Source organism: Spinacia oleracea, chromosome 2 (assembly GCF_020520425.1).
Source record: "Spinacia oleracea cultivar Varoflay chromosome 2, BTI_SOV_V1, whole genome shotgun sequence".
Taxonomy (NCBI): domain Eukaryota; kingdom Viridiplantae; phylum Streptophyta; class Magnoliopsida; order Caryophyllales; family Amaranthaceae; genus Spinacia; species Spinacia oleracea.
The window spans coordinates 101,878,660-101,897,972 of NC_079488.1; the positions used below are offsets into that span (position 1 = coordinate 101,878,660).

At 34.7% G+C, this 19,313-nt stretch overlaps 2 protein-coding genes across 3 annotated transcripts; both read left to right on the plus strand.

The window, feature by feature from the left end:
• Positions 1-931: 931 nt before the first annotated feature.
• On the plus strand, positions 932-4,912 carry LOC110798094 (uncharacterized). The gene is made up of 4 exons (XM_022003235.2): positions 932-1,610; positions 2,893-3,132; positions 3,229-3,446; positions 4,420-4,912. Exons 1-4 carry the CDS (start codon positions 1,335-1,337, stop codon positions 4,601-4,603), a joined length of 918 nt encoding a protein of 305 aa, XP_021858927.1. The 5' UTR covers positions 932-1,334; the 3' UTR covers positions 4,604-4,912.
• Positions 4,913-8,334: 3,422 nt separating this feature from the next.
• Positions 8,335-15,782, plus strand: LOC110798116 (uncharacterized). 2 transcript variants are annotated; one of them, XR_008928378.1, is made up of 7 exons: positions 8,335-8,756; positions 9,439-9,896; positions 10,763-10,877; positions 13,818-14,477; positions 14,742-14,825; positions 14,911-15,209; positions 15,322-15,360. XR_008928378.1 is itself a non-coding variant. In XM_022003260.2 (7 exons), the coding sequence occupies exons 1-7, from the start codon at positions 8,409-8,411 to the stop codon at positions 15,595-15,597; spliced, it is 2,052 nt and encodes a 683-aa protein (XP_021858952.2). In that variant the 5' UTR covers positions 8,336-8,408; the 3' UTR covers positions 15,598-15,782. The 2 variants fall into 2 exon arrangements, 1 of the variants encoding a protein (XP_021858952.2); XM_022003260.2 differs by having other exon boundaries at positions 8,336-8,756; positions 15,099-15,209; positions 15,322-15,782.
• Positions 15,783-19,313: the final 3,531 nt, after the last annotated feature.

A 19,313-nucleotide genomic window follows, 5' to 3' on the forward strand; every position in this document is an offset into this window, starting at 1 on the left:
AAATAACACTTGGTTGGGCCAATTCGTAATAGCAAGACGAATTGGGACATATTGGATAATTGGGACATAGATTTTACCTATGAATGTTGTCATTTTTGTTGGAGAAATACGATATTATATGAGATAATTTGCCAATTTTGGTATAACAAAGAACAAAAATTAAATCTAGATACAGTGGTACGAATTACAAAGGTATGATTTCACAACCCTGGAAGAGTATAAGTATTTGGATAACTAATTTTTTTTAAAAAAAAAATCATTAAAACTTAACTTGCAATTAATATATAACCACATTTGAACAACTTGAAACTTGAATTTACTTTAGAGTTGATTACTTTGTAAACAAAAATGCCATAGAGGTTTCATCAAATTTGGCCCTGAAACCCTATATGTTTGAGCCTTTCACAATTCGATATGTAACCATCAGTTTTTTTCCCTAAAAAGCATGCCAAGCATGGTATGATACAACCGTTCAGCTTGAGAGACGCACAACTTTGACTCGTTCTAGCCAGAATCAATCTCCTTAATAAGCAAAAAAAAAAAATGGCCGCTCGACTCGATTCAAAAACTACTAATGATATAAGTTGGTGAGAACTAGAGACGGAAACAAGTCATAGTGAGGAGAATTATGGGTAGAGTGTGGGTCGATACATGTCGCAGTTGGATAAAGAAATTTACGTTGAGTAATTTAGTAAATGTTGGGCCAATTGAAAATTAACTTATTGTGAAAAATTAATTGTTTCGCTTTTTAACTACTCGGTCATGTTAGTTTAAGTAGAGTGCATTTCTGATCATCCAATTTTAATTAGATACAAACCAAGTTTATTTCGATCCGTTTAGTTCTATGTCATCCACTTTCAAATACAATTCGAGTCATTAGGATTGAGTATGTTTTGTCAAGGACATTAATTTTCGGAAGTATCCTTTATTGCAGCAACTGAAAGTAACACTCAACCCATTTCACTCATGAATTATGCGTAAATCACAAACATTTTGAGAGCAAATCACGAAATTTCTGCACCAATAATTAGCTACCTACACAAAAAAAGTTCATAGAATAACAATTTACAAACAGATCTATTTTTGTCACCGTTGAAGTTGCTCTTTTAACCGTTAACCCATTCACATCCATCCTTTCACTATCTTAACTACTCCGTGAAAGAACAAGATTCCCTATTTAGTATTTCCCTCCTTCCTAAGAAAAGTGGGAAACATGGAATTACCAGTAGTAGCCTAGTGCACACCCCGTCAAACAAACTTTCTAGCTTCACACCACCGCCAATTACGATTATCTAGTCTTTCCAGAATCACAAATCATCCATCCATAAGAAGCAATGCAAGAAAATCAAAAGTATGCAGTTTCCCACCAAAAACCCGCTATAATGGAGGTAATAGACGCTGATTACCAGATAATAGGCCAAGATTGTGTTCTGTTTGACGAAGAATCTCCTTTGGTATTAGCGAATAATCACGACACTGTCAATAATAATCAAATTAATCGAAGATGGTTCAATTTGCGATCGACATGGATGATCATTGTTCTGGGTACTGTAATTGCAGTTTCCGCTGTTGCAGTCGTCAAACGCTTTGGCCCCTCTTTCATGAAGAAGGTCCTTTTTCTCTCTCCTTAATCGTTTTTCTTGATTTTGTATTTTCTAGGGCTAAATTATGAAATTGAAGAAAGCTAGTAAAGATTTTCGGAAATTAGTTGTTCAATTTCTAAATTATGAAATTAGAAAACTAGGTCCGTTTGATGTTGTTTAGGCATTTTTGGTGCAAAAGATTCTATTAGGAAACTATTCAATTAGCAGCTGCTGTACTTAACTTTCTAATTATGGGGATTCTTTAGGTATATTCCATAAAAATATGCCACGCAAAAATGGAATAGTTTGGATGGGTAATTTGTAATTTTGGAATGTTTTCGTTTATCCGAAAGTGTACCATTTTGTATGTTATTGATGGTCCGTGAAGCTAACTTATACAGTTTTCACTGGGCGTAAATCGTGTAATTTTACTCCCTCACACCCACCCGGATGTAGGATGGACACCATAAAAAAGATATAATGAGTGTAACATGTTATGCAAGAACATCAGGAGAGCCGGAGAGGAGACATAATTGGTTATCAACATAAGTCATAATGTAATCTTGAGTTATGACGTTTTGTAGAGTAAAAGTAAATGGTAGTTGATGTTTGCTAATACTTCAAACTCCCTCCGTTCCTAATAAGTGTCATATTTGGAAGAATGTGCGGAGATTAATAAGAATGAGAAATGTATAAAAAAAACAATGATAGTGAGTGTTTTTTTTGGGAAAGGATAAAGTAGATAATTGTTTATTGATAAAGTACATATATAAGTGGATGTGGGGATGGAAAAAATGTAGAATGGGTAAGAAAAAACAATCACAATTTAGGGAAAAGCGGGAAAAATGTATGTCTATAAACGGAAGGTGGACACTTATTAGGGAACGCTATAAATAGAAATATGACACTTATTTAGGAACGGAGGGAGTACTTCGTATTAGGGAGTCGGTTGCTAGATAATACTCGAGCCATGCTCGGTTTCTTATAGTATACATTTTCTAATTAGATCACTGAAGATTGTGCAGTGTAATAAAAAGAGAATTGTTAGTGTAATTACTAATTAGTGCCAGGCAGAAGTTACAATGTAGCAGAAGTAAATAATGGTAAGTATAGATTGACTGTTCAATTCCCAAAAACAAATGTGAGTATGGGAGGGAAAGTGAAAGTTTAGAAGGGAAATAAGAACTACACTTCAGTATAGTATAGCAATAAATTGTGACAAGTCGCGCATGCGAATTTGATACACACCTATAGAATCTGTTCCGCTGGGTATGCATACTTAACTAAACGGTCACTCCTCTTATCGTAGGAGGTTATTCCAGTAGTTCGCTGGCTGATGGAAACTTGTAGTCCCCTGGTGCTTGCAGCTATTTTGTTTGCTGGAATAGCTTTGTTCCCGCTTCTGCTTTTGCCAACTCTGCAGTTCAAGTGGATAGCTGGAATGACTTTTGGCTATGGAATTGGCTTCTTGCTGATAATATCTGCAGTAGCTGTGGCCGCTTCTTTGCCCTATTTCATTGCTTACCATCTCTTTCTTCACAAAATTGAAGTAAGCAAGCATTTCCGCCTTTTCTGACCACATAGTTTCCAACTTTTTCCGAGAGTGCATTTTGAACTTTACCACTGTTTGCTGTTTGTATGCCAGAATTGGTTGCGTAATCACCCTGAAAAAGCTGCCATTGTAAAACTCGCTGGTGATGGTGATTGGTTTCATCAGTTTCAGGCAGTTGCTCTGCTAAGACTCTCTCCATTCCCATATGTGGTGTTCAACTATGTTGCTGTTGTTACTGGTGTTAATTATGGTCCTTACCTGGCGGGAACCCTGATAGGAATGGTGCCTGAGATACTTGTTGCGATTTACAGGTTAGTTTTTGCATCCTGGTTTTGAAGAATTTTGATAAATGTTAGTTTTTGCATCCTGGTTTTGAAGAATTTTGATAAATGTTAGTTTTTGCATCCTGGTTTTGAAGAATTTTGGTAATATCAATGAACTACATAACTTAACCTCGATTTTCTGGTCCTTTAAGTATGCTTCTTGATGCTAGGCATATCTGCCTCCTAGTGGTGTACCGTGTACGGTTATGAATTCCTAGTTAGGCACAAAATGCACGAAATTCAATATCTGATGCTTACTGCTTTTTCAATGGCTGAAGTTGATAACAACCTTAAAATGAACGTCATTTTTTTATTCTGTTCTTATAGCAATATAGCATCACATTTAATTTTTTATATCATTTAGCTGCTTAACTTTGAAGCGGTCAATCAAGGGAATGTGATCCACAGGCTGTAACTAATATTTAGTTAATCTAAGAATGATGTATGATTCACAATGCTACATGGTCCAAAATGTAACATCATGCTGAAACTGAAAATCTTTAATCGACCATAACTTTTCACATTGTAATATTGTATTGTGATTGTATTCTAACTGAAACTAGAATTTGATATGGAAGTTCTTCTGGTAATTTACTCAGCAGGCTAAGCTGCAACTTCCATTGCAGCTTTGTTGAGACTTAGATTCACTCCGAGCTTCAGAATTAAGACCCTTGTAGGTCCTCCAAAAAAATCAAACCCAGCATGCTGTTTTCCTGCGTTGCAGACTTGTTTTTAGGGTAGTTTACTCCATGTAAATTTACATTTTCTAATTGGATTATTGTTTGCAAAGTCTTTTGGAATACCGGGGATAGGGGTGGTGGTGGGGGTGAGGGGGTGATTCGAAAGAATATGGTATGAGCAAGTCTTAGGTGAACTGTCTAACGCTATCTTATCATTGTGAGACCGTAAAAAAAGTTTCGATTTGTCATTCTTCTTGTTGACATGTTTTTCTCCTGGTTAGTGGGAAACTGTTTCGGACAGTGGCAGAAGCAATGGAGGAGCATACTCATGTTTCAAAATTCCAGATGATCTTTGATGGTGTGGGGTTCTGTTTATCTGCGGTATCCACCATCGCTATTGGGTTATATTCAAAACGGAGGTTAAAACAACTTCAAGAGGTAGAGGAGCAACAACATCTGAGGTAGCACCGTAGCAGGCCTTCATCCAAAGACTTGCACACTTCTTCCACGTTTAATTTCAATGAGATGTAGGAGATACTGCCAAAACTTTGGATATTCTTCACAATGTAAATAACCAACTATACATCTTATGTACATATTTTGATATAGTTGTCATTGATTAGATGAAGAGTTTTTGAGATGTTCATCTGGGGATATCAAATGACTCAGTTCCTCTTCCCATCTTTCGGCCACAGAGTTGGGAATTGTAGTGAATTTTACGTAGTTTATGTGCAATTTTGTGTAAATGTCCATGAATGTGTTTCTAATTTTCCATCACGTTGTTATTTTTTGGAAGGAGTTTAGTCACCTTCTTCCATTTCGTGTTCTCAAAATACGGAGTATTGAATTAACACAAAAAAACAAATTAGAGAAAGTAACGGTGTTTCCCATAGACTTGATAAATGGACAATCTCGAGTTATTGTGATAACTTTTTTTTTGATATTTTTGGCACCTTGAAGATCTTTAATGAATTGTTTGGGTACCATACGATTTTCTAGATTTTCACTTCAAAACCCTTGTAATTGACAATAATGATACGTTAAGTTTATACTCAAACCTTTCCGACATTCATCAACAAGGCCTCGTTGTAGGCCTACACTCCGCATTTTGTAGTTCAAAAGGTCTTGTGCGCACTAGGTGTACAATAAATTTATTGTACACCAAGATAACTTTTACTCAATTTTTTTGTAACTTTAACCTAGTTTTGATTTACTTTTATATTAGTAATAAAAAAAGTTGATAAATAAACATTTTAAAGGGTTAAATGATTAATTTTATACATTATTTGTCATTTTAAAGAAATAAGTTTTACTAAAATTAAAAAATTTATCACTAAAAAATACATAACTTTTACATATATAAGCTTAACTTTTAAGCATTTTGAGTTAACTTTTACTTTGGTGTACAATATTTATTGTATACCCATTGTAAATAAGAATTTGTGTTTGCAGTTTTGTACCTTTCATTGTAGGCTTAACCTCCTCAAAGAATTATCCGTATTGTCCAAATCTTTCGAACGTCTCTTTTGTTACCACCCTGCAAATTGACCATTAACTCAGTAGGTCTGTGAAAATGGAAATGGGCTCTATGGACCGAGATACAACCCAGTCCATCTCATGCAAGCAGGCGATGATAAAATGCTTAAAAGAGATACTCTCTGTGTTTCAGAGACACTTAAATTTTTGACACTATTTGTAAATTTCAATTTCACTATCATTTGTGATTTATGGTAAAGAAAAATATAGTCGTGTGAGGTTGTTTTATTCGTCTCGATATGTACTTTCGAATATCACATTTTTATAACTTTTACGAATACAAAATTAGAGATATTAATGTCCACAAATAGCATGAAAAGGTAAATTGTCCCTATTATTTCAAAACGGAAGAGTATAATGTAAAAGCCTTTTATTTTGTTAGTAATTTTTCTTTCTAATATTGCTTCAAAATTACTACCTCCGTCTCTTTTTGTTCTTTACGTTTGATATGTTACACGCGTTTTAATGAATAATTAATTTGCATTGAGATTTCTCTATTTTTTTAAAACAATATAAATTATATTTATAATGTTTTTACTTTTATCAAAATTCTGATATTAGAAAAATGAAAAAATTAATATCCCAATAAAAAAGTGTGAGAAATTATAACAAAATGTAAATAACATTTGAAACACTCAAAAACAAAAACGTAAAAAATAAATAGACAGAAGTAGTACCGCATCAAAATCACTTATAACGAATAAAAAACCGGATTTTTCATGAAATGCCCCTGAGGTTTGTGTTAATGCACCAAATACCCTTAAACTTTCCAAAATGCACCAAATACCCCCGAGATTTAGTGTAAATACACAAAATGCCCACAAGGCTAACGGACGTTAAGTCCCCGTTAGCGTATGTTTACATTTTTGCCCTTAATAAACCGTTTTCTTTATTTATCCTAACATTAACCCTTAATTATATTAATTAACCCTTAATTACATTAATTAACCTTTAATTATATTAATTAACCTTAATTACATTAACTAATCCTTAATTAAATTAATTAATCCTTAATTAAATTAATTAATCCTTAATTAAATTAATTAACTATTGTCTGAAAAAACCAATTACCCCAAAAAAATTTGGATTCTCCATTCCAACCTTGTTGTTGCCTTTGTTCTGTCTCCTCAAGTCCCACCACCACCATGTCAAACCCCTAATTCCTCTCTCTCCATTATCAACACCAACCATAGCTCCATCCTTGCAACCACCTCCATCCTCACAGAATCAACGAATTAGAGGAGAGAGAATGCAGCCATGCCGCCACCACCAAACCCCACCACCGCCATGCCACCACCATCAAACCCCACTCCCCCTTCCTCACCGGCGGCGTTTCCCTCCCCTCCCCCACCTTACCCACTGCTGTCGCCACCACCAAACCCGCGTTTCCCTCCCCCTCACTTCCCCCACCTTCCTCATTCCCCACTGCCGCCGCCACCAAACTCCACTTCGCCTTCCTCGTCGGCGTCGTTTCCCTTCCCCTCACTTCCCCCCCCGTTACGGTCAAGGCAACTAGCAACAATGGTTGATTAAAAACCCCCATTACTGATTTGGGGATCAATTTTTTGGGATCTGGATTTTGAGAGAGGAAAATCGATGTATGTGTTTTTCTGGAGGTGGCGGTGGCGGTGTGGGGTGGTGGTGGTGAGGAAGAGAAGGGGTTAGCATGGCGGTGTGTGGTGGTGGTGAGGAAGAGAAGAGCTGTCAAGGTGCTTCCAACCCAGAAAAATTGGCTGCCATTTTTAACAGGGAAGAAGGAAGGGGGGAGAGAGAAAAACAAATGAAAAAAGAAGAAATTAAAAGGAAAAGAGAAAAATTAAATTAAATTAAAGTTAAAGTTAACGGATAAGTTAACGGAGTTAACGGAAATTAGTCATTTTGGGCATTTTGTGTATTTATATTAAACCTTAGGGGTATTTGGTGCATTTTGGAAAGTTTAGGGGTATTTGGTGCATTAAGACAAACCTCAGGGGCATTTCATGAAAAAAGGCAACAACAAGGTTGGAATGGAGAATCCAAATTTTTTTGGGGTAATTGGTTTTTTCAGACAATAGTTAATTAATTTAATTAAGGATTAATTAATTTAATTAAGGATTAGTTAATGTAATTAAGGTTAATTAATATAATTAAAGGTTAATTAATGTAATTAAGGGTTAATTAATATAATTAAGGGTTAATGTTAGGATAAATAAAGAAAACGGTTTATTAAGGGCAAAAATGTAAACATACGCTAACGGGGACTTAACGTCCGTTAGCCTTGTGGGCATTTTGTGTATTTATACTAAATCTCGGGGGTATTTGGTGCATTTTGGAAAGTTTAAGGGTATTTGGTGCATTAACACAAACCTCAGGGGCATTTCATGAAAAATCCGATAAATTTATTGTACACGTGGGATTGTGGGAAGGTATATACATAATTTATTGAGTCCAGATCCTCTAGAGTTTTAATAAAACTCTACAAGGTAGAGTTGTATCTAAACCATACATTTTAAAATCAAGGGCTCATATTGATGAGAAAAAATAGGGAAAATTTTAAAAAGATAATATATGAATCATTGGTTTTTCAATCAATGGTTGATATGCTCAAACTTTACCTTGTAGAGTTATTTTAGAACTCTAGAGGATCCAAAACCTAATTTATTGTTAACCCAAATTTAAAACAATACTCCGTAGGAAAGTAGGAATATCAAAAGCCAAACAATCCGCCCAATCCAAGCGAAATCAATCTGCGACTATGGCCGCCCCCACCTCCACCAGCAGCGGCGGGCAACAATCCGATAAACGGCCGCGGTCAGTCTTCGACCTCCCTGCAAACTTCTTCGATTCTTGCCGTCTTCTTCCTCCCGCCAAACTCCTTCAATGTCAATCTTATACTTCAATTCCTTTCGTTGAAGAAGACGAAGAAGCCCTAGCTTCGAGCAGGAGTGAGAAAGAGATATTGAACGAAAATGATGATGAAGCAGATACTTCAAATTGTAGTAATAGTAGTATGAACAGATGGTCTTGCAATATTTGCAAGTCTGAATTCGAGTCTCTCCTTGACCAGCGCTCTCATTTCAAGTCTGACCTTCATCGTTTCAATGTAATTATCCTTTCCTTTTTCTCCTTTTTTCGATATAATTAAGTGTTGGTTTATTGATCATGTAAAATTTTACAATTTAAGGTGTTGAATTATATAGAGTTTGTAATTTGTTTGAGCTGTGGAATCACTTCAATTATATTGAGTTTGTAATGTTAGGGTACACAAAAATTATTCCCTGCGCAATATTCACATCGACAGTGTTATCTAAATTAGTAATGTGACAACTTTATCTAGAGATAATTGTTTTAGCTGGGGAACTACTTTTAGTTATTGATATGTTGAAAGGTGAGTTTCAGGAGGAATTTTGATGGAAATTATCTTTTTGTAACCTTTTGTTGGAGTATTTTTCTCTGCATGATGTAAAAAAGGATGATGTGAAGTTGTGAACAATAGAAGAGCACATCATTGGATGTTGGCATATGTTGCGAACTGTGGATGAGCAGATTGCAGAAGTATATACTGATTATTTTTAACATCTGAAATATAGGAACCAAAGATAGAAGGAAGAGTGATGATATTAATTAACAACTGGTTTCTAATAACTAGAAGGAGACTGGAATAAGGGATTCACTTTTTTTTCCACGGAAATAATTATGTTATAGATAGCATTTGTGTGAGTAATAATGGATATCACCCTTTCATTTTTTTTTCCCATTGATTTTACGGTCAATGTATTCTGTAGGTAAAGCTAAGCCTTGCGGGAAAAGTTGTTTTGAAGGAGGATGACTTTGATGAGTTAAATTATGACTCTTTTTCCAAAGATTTTGACGTTTCAAGCATATCAGGATCTGAAGATGAAGATGACAGGGTACCCCGTGTTTTGAATAATACAATGGACATGTCAGTTCAAAGCGTTAAGCAGAAATTATGTTCCGGCCTTCACTCAGGGGAAAAAGTCTCTATCTGGAAGTGCTTGCTTCTGAAAGATTCCGAGGATGTATCCTATGAGAACAATCAGTTAGTGGTTATTGATGACAATGGACGTGTGCCTAACTTGAATGTAATAGAGAAGTTGAAAGCTTTGACTCATGAGCCAAGAGATAAAACCCACTTGAGGATCGTATTGCTGGCAAGTGGAGGACATTTTGCTGGTTGTGTCTTTGATGGAAACACTGTTGTTGCTCACAAGACGTTCCACAGGTACCCTTCCTCAAAAATAAATATATTTTCTGTGACTTGTTGATTACATGTCTTTCCTTTTCAACTAAATGCATTCCTTTTGATTGCAATGTATGGATCTGTTGAATATGACATAATTCATTGTCAAAGATCCAACTATTTTCCTTTGAAAGTGCATCTAAGAAAGTATTCAAGGTACCTTTCGTTATTTTGGGGTTGTTTTGTAACTTAGGGTTGTTTTGTAACTTATGTGTGATTTGGTGGCATTTCTGGGCAATGGCTTGTGTAGGTCTGAACACCCTTTATCTGCATATAGGATACTTGAATTATATCTGATATTCTGATATTCTGATTTAGCTTTGCGTTTCGGAATTTGAGCAGCTAGTCGTCATGCTCTTAAGACTTTATGGTCACAAGGAATACGTGTTTTGGTTTTCCCCTTTTTTGCTTCCCGTTTTCTCCTTTTCCATGGAGGTGCGGAATAGAGCTATTTTCTTTAAATCTCTCGGAGGGGTCTGGTAAAGATTGGATTCTAGTTTTTGTGACAATATACCTGGACAGGGAAAAGCATGGCCTCAAATGTTGTCGTGTCTAATATTTGTCTTCTTATACACACTGCTTTAGATCATCAGTGTTACATTTATATTACGCCTCCCTTTCTGGTTCCCCTCTACCTTTCGTGTCTAATGGATGTTAGTATTTATGCTATTGAGTTTACCTGCTATACTAAACATGATTTGTGTCACTGTTATCTCTCTTTTTTAGGTAAAAGTTTAGCTGCAAACTGAACTTCAATACTTCATGGTGTATTTTTCTTATGGCTAATTTTGATTGCTATCTATTTGACTTCTTCCTTTTTGCTTTATAATTTGTGCTTTCTGTAATAGATATGTTGTGAGAGCTAAGGCCGGTAAGAGGCAGTCAACCAAAGATGCAAGTGGCAGGTCTATACATTCTGCCGGAGCATCACTCCGCCGCTATAATGAGCTTGCTTTGAAGAAGGTATTATCCTATATTCCTATTGACTGGTTATTGCTGTGTTGTACATGAACATGGTTCATCTCGCAACATTTTTCGATTGCTTAAACATTATGCAAGATGACTTGTAATCTGAGTATTACCTCCGTTCTTTATTAGATGACACAATTTGACTTTTGACACTATTCATATAAACTACTATGATTATCAATTGTGATTTATACTTAATAAATATTGTCATGTGGGGTCTTGTTATAATCATCCTATTGTAGAGATTTATACGGAGTAATATCAACTTTCTATAATTTTTACCAATTGATAATTAAAGATATTAATGATTGAAATATTGCATTGGCAAACATAATAAAAGAATTGTGTCAACTAAAAAAGAACGGAGGAAATATATGAAACCCTGCAAATTTGACTTTATTATATTTGGAAACAGAACATATATTACTTGAAGCTTTAGGTGATGGAATTCAGGTAGACAACTTGGCTATGTAAATAGGAATCCACTTGTCGGCTTGCTTTTGAGTTGAGCAGGAAATGCAAAGTTTAGGACATAACTTTTAACCAAAATTTTGGTGCATATTTCTTGTGAATTTATTTCATTACCTCACCGATTTTTCTTGTATAATTATGGCTTTCTCATTTTGTACCTTCCTATGCACATTCAAATGAGTATAGACCCTTCTTTCAAGATCAATAATTCTTCACCTTCCGTACAATGGAAGTTTCCAAAAGTTCCTTACAAACTAGTTCTATGCAAAATTTTCTTTCTAGGGTATTTAACTTTTCTTCGTAAAGATCTCTCCCTATATGAGTTGTGTCCATCGTGGAGGTCCCCGGTGTATGAAAAAGTGCCCAACTGCCCATATGCTCTGAAGCGCAAAGCGCTTAATTAATTCTAGGCGAAGCGTTTTGAAAGAAGTGCATTGACATCGTACTGGGTAGGGGTATGATAGAATTAGCCTAATCACCACACCGATTGTCTACTTCGGCGATACAACTCTACAATTCCTAGATACATAAACACCACTAGGAAGTAATAGAGGGAACCCTGGATACAACCTTGGATACAATAACACCACCAAGGGTAGGGAGATTACACTCAAGTACTCAACCTAAACAACACTCGAAGTGTTTGATATATTTCTCATACAAAGGCTTGTCCTCAGCTGATTATTTATAGCCTTAATTCAAGCACTATTACAACTACTGAACTACATAATTAATGTATTATGAAGTTTTTCTACCGTTGCAAACATACTGGCATAGGGTGGCTATAGGGGGTGGCAACAGGGAGGTGCTTATTGTCAAAGAGGGTGTTTGCATGTAGGACTTTGTCACATATGAAGCATGCCTTTTTGCAATTCATTAAATTCTTTTTTCTGTTTCTATTTTAAGTTGAAATCTTCTTTTCTTATGTTGTTATTGTGTTGTGGACCACACCCTATTAATCTTTAACAATTGAAAGTGAGCTAAGAGTCCAAAAGAAAAGGAAAAAGAAGAAAAGAAGAAGACAATAGTCGGCGATGTTTATAGTATATTTGTTTCCTAATGGATAGTACATGATAAACACTACGTTATACTGCCTCTGCTCCTAAATGATATTTACGCTTACTATTTGCACGGTAATTAAGGAATTTGGTGAATATGTGATGGTGTGGTAACAAATGGGAAAATGAGAGGCTACAAATTGTCCAACATTGTGAGTGAATGAAAATCCATAAAGTATTTGTGAGTGGGTGGGCCAAATGAAAGTAAAAATGAAATAAAGTAGAGTGTAAAGAACTTTCAGGAACGGACTAAAACGAAAAGTGTAAAGAACTTTCAGGAACGGAGGTAGTATGTTTTATTTTGGTTAAAACAAAGAGTAATAAGGAAGCAAATCTGATGTTCATATATTTTTGTCGTTTGAATACTCTAATTAGATATATATATGCATAATAGTAAAGAATCCTTTAATCTTAAAAAGTGCGCTTCACTTCGATGCGCTTTGTGCTTAGGCTCTAGGACTCTTATCGCTTTAGTGCCCCTTGAGCTTTTCCATACGCAGGAGGTGCTTAATGCTTATATTGTTTTTCATACTCGTGTTTTTAAAGGCTTGTACTAGGAAGTCTAGCAGTTATGTGCTGAATTGCCGAAGATTCACACATGACTATGCAATTTCATTATGTAAAAGTAAGACCAAAGTCACCAAACCCAATTTAAAGCGTGGTATTCGGCCTCAAGGGAACTTTGAATCTATGTGTCCTGATTAGTTCAAACTCTACAAAACAATGATTTGTGGCCAAGTCAGGTTCGCATTTAGGTTTGGTAACAAAACGTAAGAAAATCTTGTTAAGGGTAACCTTATTTTATTTCTTCTATATCCTCCGTCCCCTTTTGTTCGCCCAATTGGGCTTTTGTTAATATTTGTATTTTTGGTTGGGTGGGGTTGATGAGATCATGATTCTTGAGACACAAAGTTGGTGGGAATAAATGTAGTGGACGAGAGGGTAAAATAATAGTCCGTCATGGTCATTTTTAGTACGGGGAAATATTTTGTGACATCCCATAATGGAAAGGGGCAAACACAAGGGGAGCCTGGGAGGGAGGGAGTATTAATTTTGTCGGGAATAGTGAAGACTGAAGAGTTAGTATGGGGAAATCTTTTGGGACATCCCAAAATGGAAAGGGGCAAACACAAGGGGGCGGAGGGAGTATTCATTTTGTCCGGAATAGTGAAGACTGAAGAGTCGAGTATAAATTTGTAAGCAGCAGTTACATTTGTTTAATTTTGGCTGCTCCATTTGTTTAATTGTGGCTGCTCTATAAAGCTTTGTCATCAAGTTATACTTGATTCAATTGTTGCCTATCTGATGGTATTCAAATTGTTGTTGCTTGCTCTCATCCTTTTTCCTGGGCCGAGGTTTATAAATTATAATAATGATGTCATCTGACGCCTAAATTTTTGTTCAGGATATTCAAGAGTTGCTTGCTTCTTGGAAGCCTTTTTTTGATGCAGCTTCCTGTGTCTTCATTTATGCACCCTCAAGCAACCGTCAATTGTTCTATAATGGTGAGGCCCCACTCTTTAGCAACCAACGGTGTGATGCTAGGAATATTCCTTTCAGCGTTCGAAGGCCTACTTTAAAGGAAGCACGGCGTATATATAATCAGTTGAGCCTAGTTGCTTATGAAATTGACGAAGAGGAACTTCCTGATATAAAGCAGATTGAATTAAATGAAAGTTGCATTGATGCAAACATTTTGAGGAGCGACGAAAGGGGGGAAGCAAAGGTGGTTAGAGGGGATGAAGTTTCTGAAACTGGCAAAATTACTGATGAACAATCCTTGTCTGATGAAAGTGATAATGAACTCGGATGTAAAACAACTCTATTACATGAAGCAGCATCATCTGATAATTCTGAAAAGGTTTTGGAACTTCTAGAGCAGGGTTTAGATCCAACTGTCAAAGATGAAAGAGGGAAAACACCCTACATGCTGGCTACTGAGAAGGAAGTAAGAAATACTTTTAGACGCTTTATGGCTTCAAACCTTGATAAGTGGGATTGGCATGCTGCCAAAGTACCTAGTGCATTGACTAAAGAGATGGAGGAGTCTCAGGCTGTAAAGCAGGTATTGCTGTTCTTCAAGTTTGTAGTCTTCGAGCTGTGCGTAGCTACTTGTGGAGTTGTGGTTGCATTCTCTCTTTAGCATTTCAACTCGAACTAACCTGATGCATCATTGTCATCTTTGTCGTCCTTTTTCTCCCTCGTATTTCGCTTTTTTACGCTGCAATTATCAGTTCTTTTGGTGATTTATGTACACTTTTGTAATTGATGCACGTTTTCTCGATGTATGATATGGTCTGATGAATTTGATTTGGCCATCATTGGGTAGGCTGAAAAAGATGCCAAAAGGAAAGCAAAAGCAAAGGAATTGAAAAAACAACGTAAAGAAAGAGAAAAGGAAAAGAAAGCTGAGGTAATTCTCTTCTTGACTTGTCAAGAGTTATATCGTCTCCTTACTTTGTTATTTACAAAACATGCAAGTACTATGTTATTTACAGGAGGTTGGAGCAAAAGATAGTTGGAATATCTTCCCCCTTGTGCTTGTGCTCTCTGTCTGTTTACTTTTGGGGTGGGGTGGACGCCCTGGACGGGGGAACATTCGATCTTAGGACTGCTGTGAACAACTTAGCCACAAGGATCTCTGTACAAGTGGGAAGTTCATGAACATTCTGGTTTGTCCATGCAGGCAATGGCTGCAGAATCTCAGAAAGCTGCAAAAGTTGCAGAGAAAAAGACTGCTGCTTCACCTTCAATAAGAACAGTTCAATCTGTCATTGCTGCAAGATTGTCCAAAGAGGTATATAATTATATGCAGAGCATTCATGGCATTTTGGCATTCATGATCATTTGGTAGAATTATCATTGTCAACCGGCTTTTGCAATGCTGACTTGTTTCCTTTCTATGTTAGGAGGAACTAAAGAGGAAGCAAGCAGAAGAGAGAGAAAAGAGAGCTGCTGCAGCTGAAAGGAGATTTGCGGCAGCCGCTGCTAATGCCCAAGGGACTATCACGCACGCAACTGCAAGCTCCTCCCAACCGAAAAACAGTGCTGGGAGTACCGACATAGTTTGCTCCTGTTGTAATGCATCATTGGCGGGTAAAGTTCCTTTCCACAGATATAACTACAAATACTGTAGCACAACATGCATGCAAGTTCACAAAGAGATTCTTGAAGATGGATCATGAACTGGTCAGAGTTTTTTTTATTAGTGCTTTTCTTTTCTTTTCTTTTTTCTACTGTCGCGTTTTTAATTTATGCTTCATATTAAATTATTATTCTGTTGATGGCGTTATATTAATGCCGTATCACAAATAAACATTATATATTAATATCTAATAACAGATGGAGTATACTACATTTTTAAGAGAAATATCCAGCTAGGTGGAAGATTTCCGCCTTGTTGGCATGTGTCGTTTCTGATTGGAGCTCAGTACAGTTGGTAGTAATGAAGTGGAATTTAATAATAAAACACGGTTGTAAAATACATTAGAAATGAAAAAAAACATAAGAATACAAATGATGCTGAATGTAATGAAGTTGATATGTTTGGTTGATGGAAAATCTAGTTCTCTTGATTTGTCACCGACAGGCGGCAGGCGACAGGTGACAGGTGACAGGTTGAGGCTACTCGTGAAATTTGCTTCTCATGCTTTATTTAACGGTCCCCCTCCGGTCTCCACTCACTTCATTGATATTTATAGTCATCTTCCCCTTCCTTTTTGCACTTATTACCATTCATTTAATGGTACATCTTTTGATAATTTTGATATACGGAGAACCATGAATTTCGGTTTCCTACAGGTTCCCGTAATGTTCTCCAAACCTGTAGGCACTCCTGAAATTTCCACAATAATACCCTGGTGTCAAACTTCTCCCTCTTTCCCTTTCTTTTATGTACGTATTCCTTTTTGGCTGTCTCGTTTTAATTTTTATTTGAAATCTTTCCTTCTATATTTGAACATAAATGTCTCTAATATTCTGTCAAAAAACGCGTGATGTGATATTTTCATCAATTAAATTCATTGGGACATTATATATGTCACCCTTTTCCATTGTGACATGAAATTTTCTTATTTTTCTAATGTCAGATTTTTGATAAAAAATGAAATATTATTAATAAACATTATTTTTTTGACAATTACAAAAGGTACAAGAAGAAACAGAACAACGGAAAATAAAAATAAATAAAGAAACAAAAATCTAATCTGGTTCTGTAGCAAACGAAACCCGTGCAAAGAGCTCTGTTGAACAATATTTTTTGTCAGATTATGCGCGTTCTGGACTTAATCTCGACTTACCTTGTGCACAACGCAACGGTTAAAGAACTTACCACATTTTCGAATCATTACTATTATCCATTCATGTTGAGCATCTTGCTTTTGTTGATTCTGTAAATTAGTAACCAATACCAATGAATCCGTCAGTATTAGGGCACAGTTAATAGAATTATCATTAGCCCACTGCATTCCATGTAAACATGATAAAGCCTTTGCTTGAGCCGCTGAAATAAACATTGTTGTAAAAAGAATATAGAATTACAATAATTACTTATTAAATTGCGTGCACAATATTAAACGTAAGAATAAAAAGGAGACGGTGCTGAGATTTACGTTCACAAAACTATTTTCAGAGTTTCAGTACATACGAAAGACCAATTAACTGTCGATTTCTACCAACAGAAACAGATTTACACTTACAACGTGATTAGGTGACACTGGATTATTATTATTACTAGATTTAAAGCCCGTGCGATGCACGGGTTAAATTCATTTTTTTATGAGATTTTTTTTTTCACCTTTAAATGATAGTTAGAATATTGATTTTTTTTTTTAATTTTTTATAATCAATTAGTATGACAGTTTTAACGGGTCTTTGTTTATCTATTAAAAATTTTCAAAATTTATCTCTTATTATCTTTTATCAAGTCTTTAATTATCTGTTTTTATTTTTCTTGAAACACGTACTTTTATTTTTCAATCGTTTCTGCTTGAATTAATGGCTCGAATCAACGAAATATTTCTGAAACTTAATCAAAATTTATCTCTTATTATCTTTTATCAAGTCTTTAATTATCTCTTTTTATTTTTCTTGAAACACGTACTTTTATTTTTCAATCGTTTCTGCTTGAATTAATGGCTCGAATCAACGAAATATTTCTGAAACTTAATCAAAATTTATCTCTTATTATCTTTTATCAAGTCTTTAATTATCTCTTTTTATTTTTCTTGAAACACGTACTTTTATTTTCAATCGTTTCTGCTTGAATTAATGGCTCGAATCAACGAAATATTTCTGAAACATAAACGTACGGAGTAATCAAATCATAATAACTATGGGTGAAAGGAAAAACAAATATAATATAGCACTTATTTATAAAAGAGGAGCATAGTTTTATAATACTCTCGTATATTTATAACCAGAAAAAATATAGGTTTAATGCAAGTAGAATTTTATTATGATATGAATTAATCCAAATATCATAGGTTTAAAGAAAATAAAACTCTATTATAAACCGAAAAAGATTTCTTTATCTAAAATTCTATAACGTGGTATTCATTGCTAATACTCTTCAAACTACGATAGTGATCATTACTTTAAAACAGCTAGTCTTGTGAATTACTTTGTTTTTCTTTACTTTCTTTTTTCCTATTTTTGGTACGGAGTAAGGTTTTTTGGATTTTATTTCAATTTCAAGTAGTACATTAAGTTTAGTTTAATTCAACCAAATAAAATGTGGGCTTGCAACCCCGATTGTGTTAACGTTTATCGTTGTATATTCTATGTTAGGTTTAATTTTGACATCTAAATTGTAGTTCGTTGTGCCGTATAAGAAGCATAAATTATGCCCGAGATAACACTTAATTTATTTTATTAATCACTATTTAGCTCTAAATTAAACTGTGTTGATGAGGTATGATTTGGAATATATATATATATATATATATATATATATATATATATATATATATATATATATATATATATATATATATATATATATATATATATATATATATATATATATATATATATATATATATCAATATCCAGTAGGTATACGAAGTAGTATTAAATGAACACACATAAACCGATAGAACAAAAACAATTATGCTTGTACAAAATTAACATAAACAATGAATAACCAATGAACCACGTACAAATTATTTTCTATGCAACATAAACAATTATGCGGTACACCGTGAGTCCGTGACCATCGGGTGTCCCGTATTTCTGGAACGAAATAAAGAATAAATGTACGGAGTAATTGACGACAAATAAACAATAAAAATCAAAGTAAAATTATGACAACGAAATAAAAAAATTTGGAATTCAACTGTAAAGAAAAGGATGAAGAGTGATCATCAACCTCATCCTCACCCAACGCCATGCAACATCATATTCTTGCGATGGAATGAAGCACATACAATGAAGCCTCCGTACAATTTGGTGAGGGTTGAGATTTTTAATGTGAGGGTTGAGATTTTTAATATGTATATATATACACAAAGATAAAAAAAGTTTGTGAAATTTATCTTTATCGTATTAAGTAGTCAATCATGGTAAGACTCCCATATTATTTATTAATCTATCTTTATCGTATTAAGTAATCAATCATGGCAAGACTCTCATATTATTTATTTAATTAGTTAATAATTTAATATATATATATATATATATATATATATATATATATATATATATATATATATATATATATATATATATATATATATATATATATATATATATATATATATATATATATATATATATATATATATATATATATATATCAATATCCAGTAGGTATACGAAGTAGTATTAAATGAACACACATAAACCGATAGAACAAAAACAATTATGCTTGTACAAAATTAACATAAACAATGAATAACCAATG

Coding starts and splice junctions, on each gene's coding strand:
- LOC110798094 (XM_022003235.2), top strand. CDS start 1,335: ATGCAAGAAAATCAAAAGTATGCAGTTTCCCACCAAAAACCCGCTATA. Junction 1,611..2,892: donor GCCCCTCTTTCATGAAGAAG/GTCCTTTTTCTC, acceptor CTCTTATCGTAG/GAGGTTATTCCAGTAGTTCG. Junction 3,133..3,228: donor TCTTTCTTCACAAAATTGAA/GTAAGCAAGCAT, acceptor TTTGTATGCCAG/AATTGGTTGCGTAATCACCC.
- LOC110798116 (XM_022003260.2), top strand. CDS start 8,409: ATGGCCGCCCCCACCTCCACCAGCAGCGGCGGGCAACAATCCGATAAA. Junction 10,878..13,817: donor ATGAGCTTGCTTTGAAGAAG/GTATTATCCTAT, acceptor ATTTTTGTTCAG/GATATTCAAGAGTTGCTTGC. Junction 14,478..14,741: donor AGTCTCAGGCTGTAAAGCAG/GTATTGCTGTTC, acceptor ATCATTGGGTAG/GCTGAAAAAGATGCCAAAAG.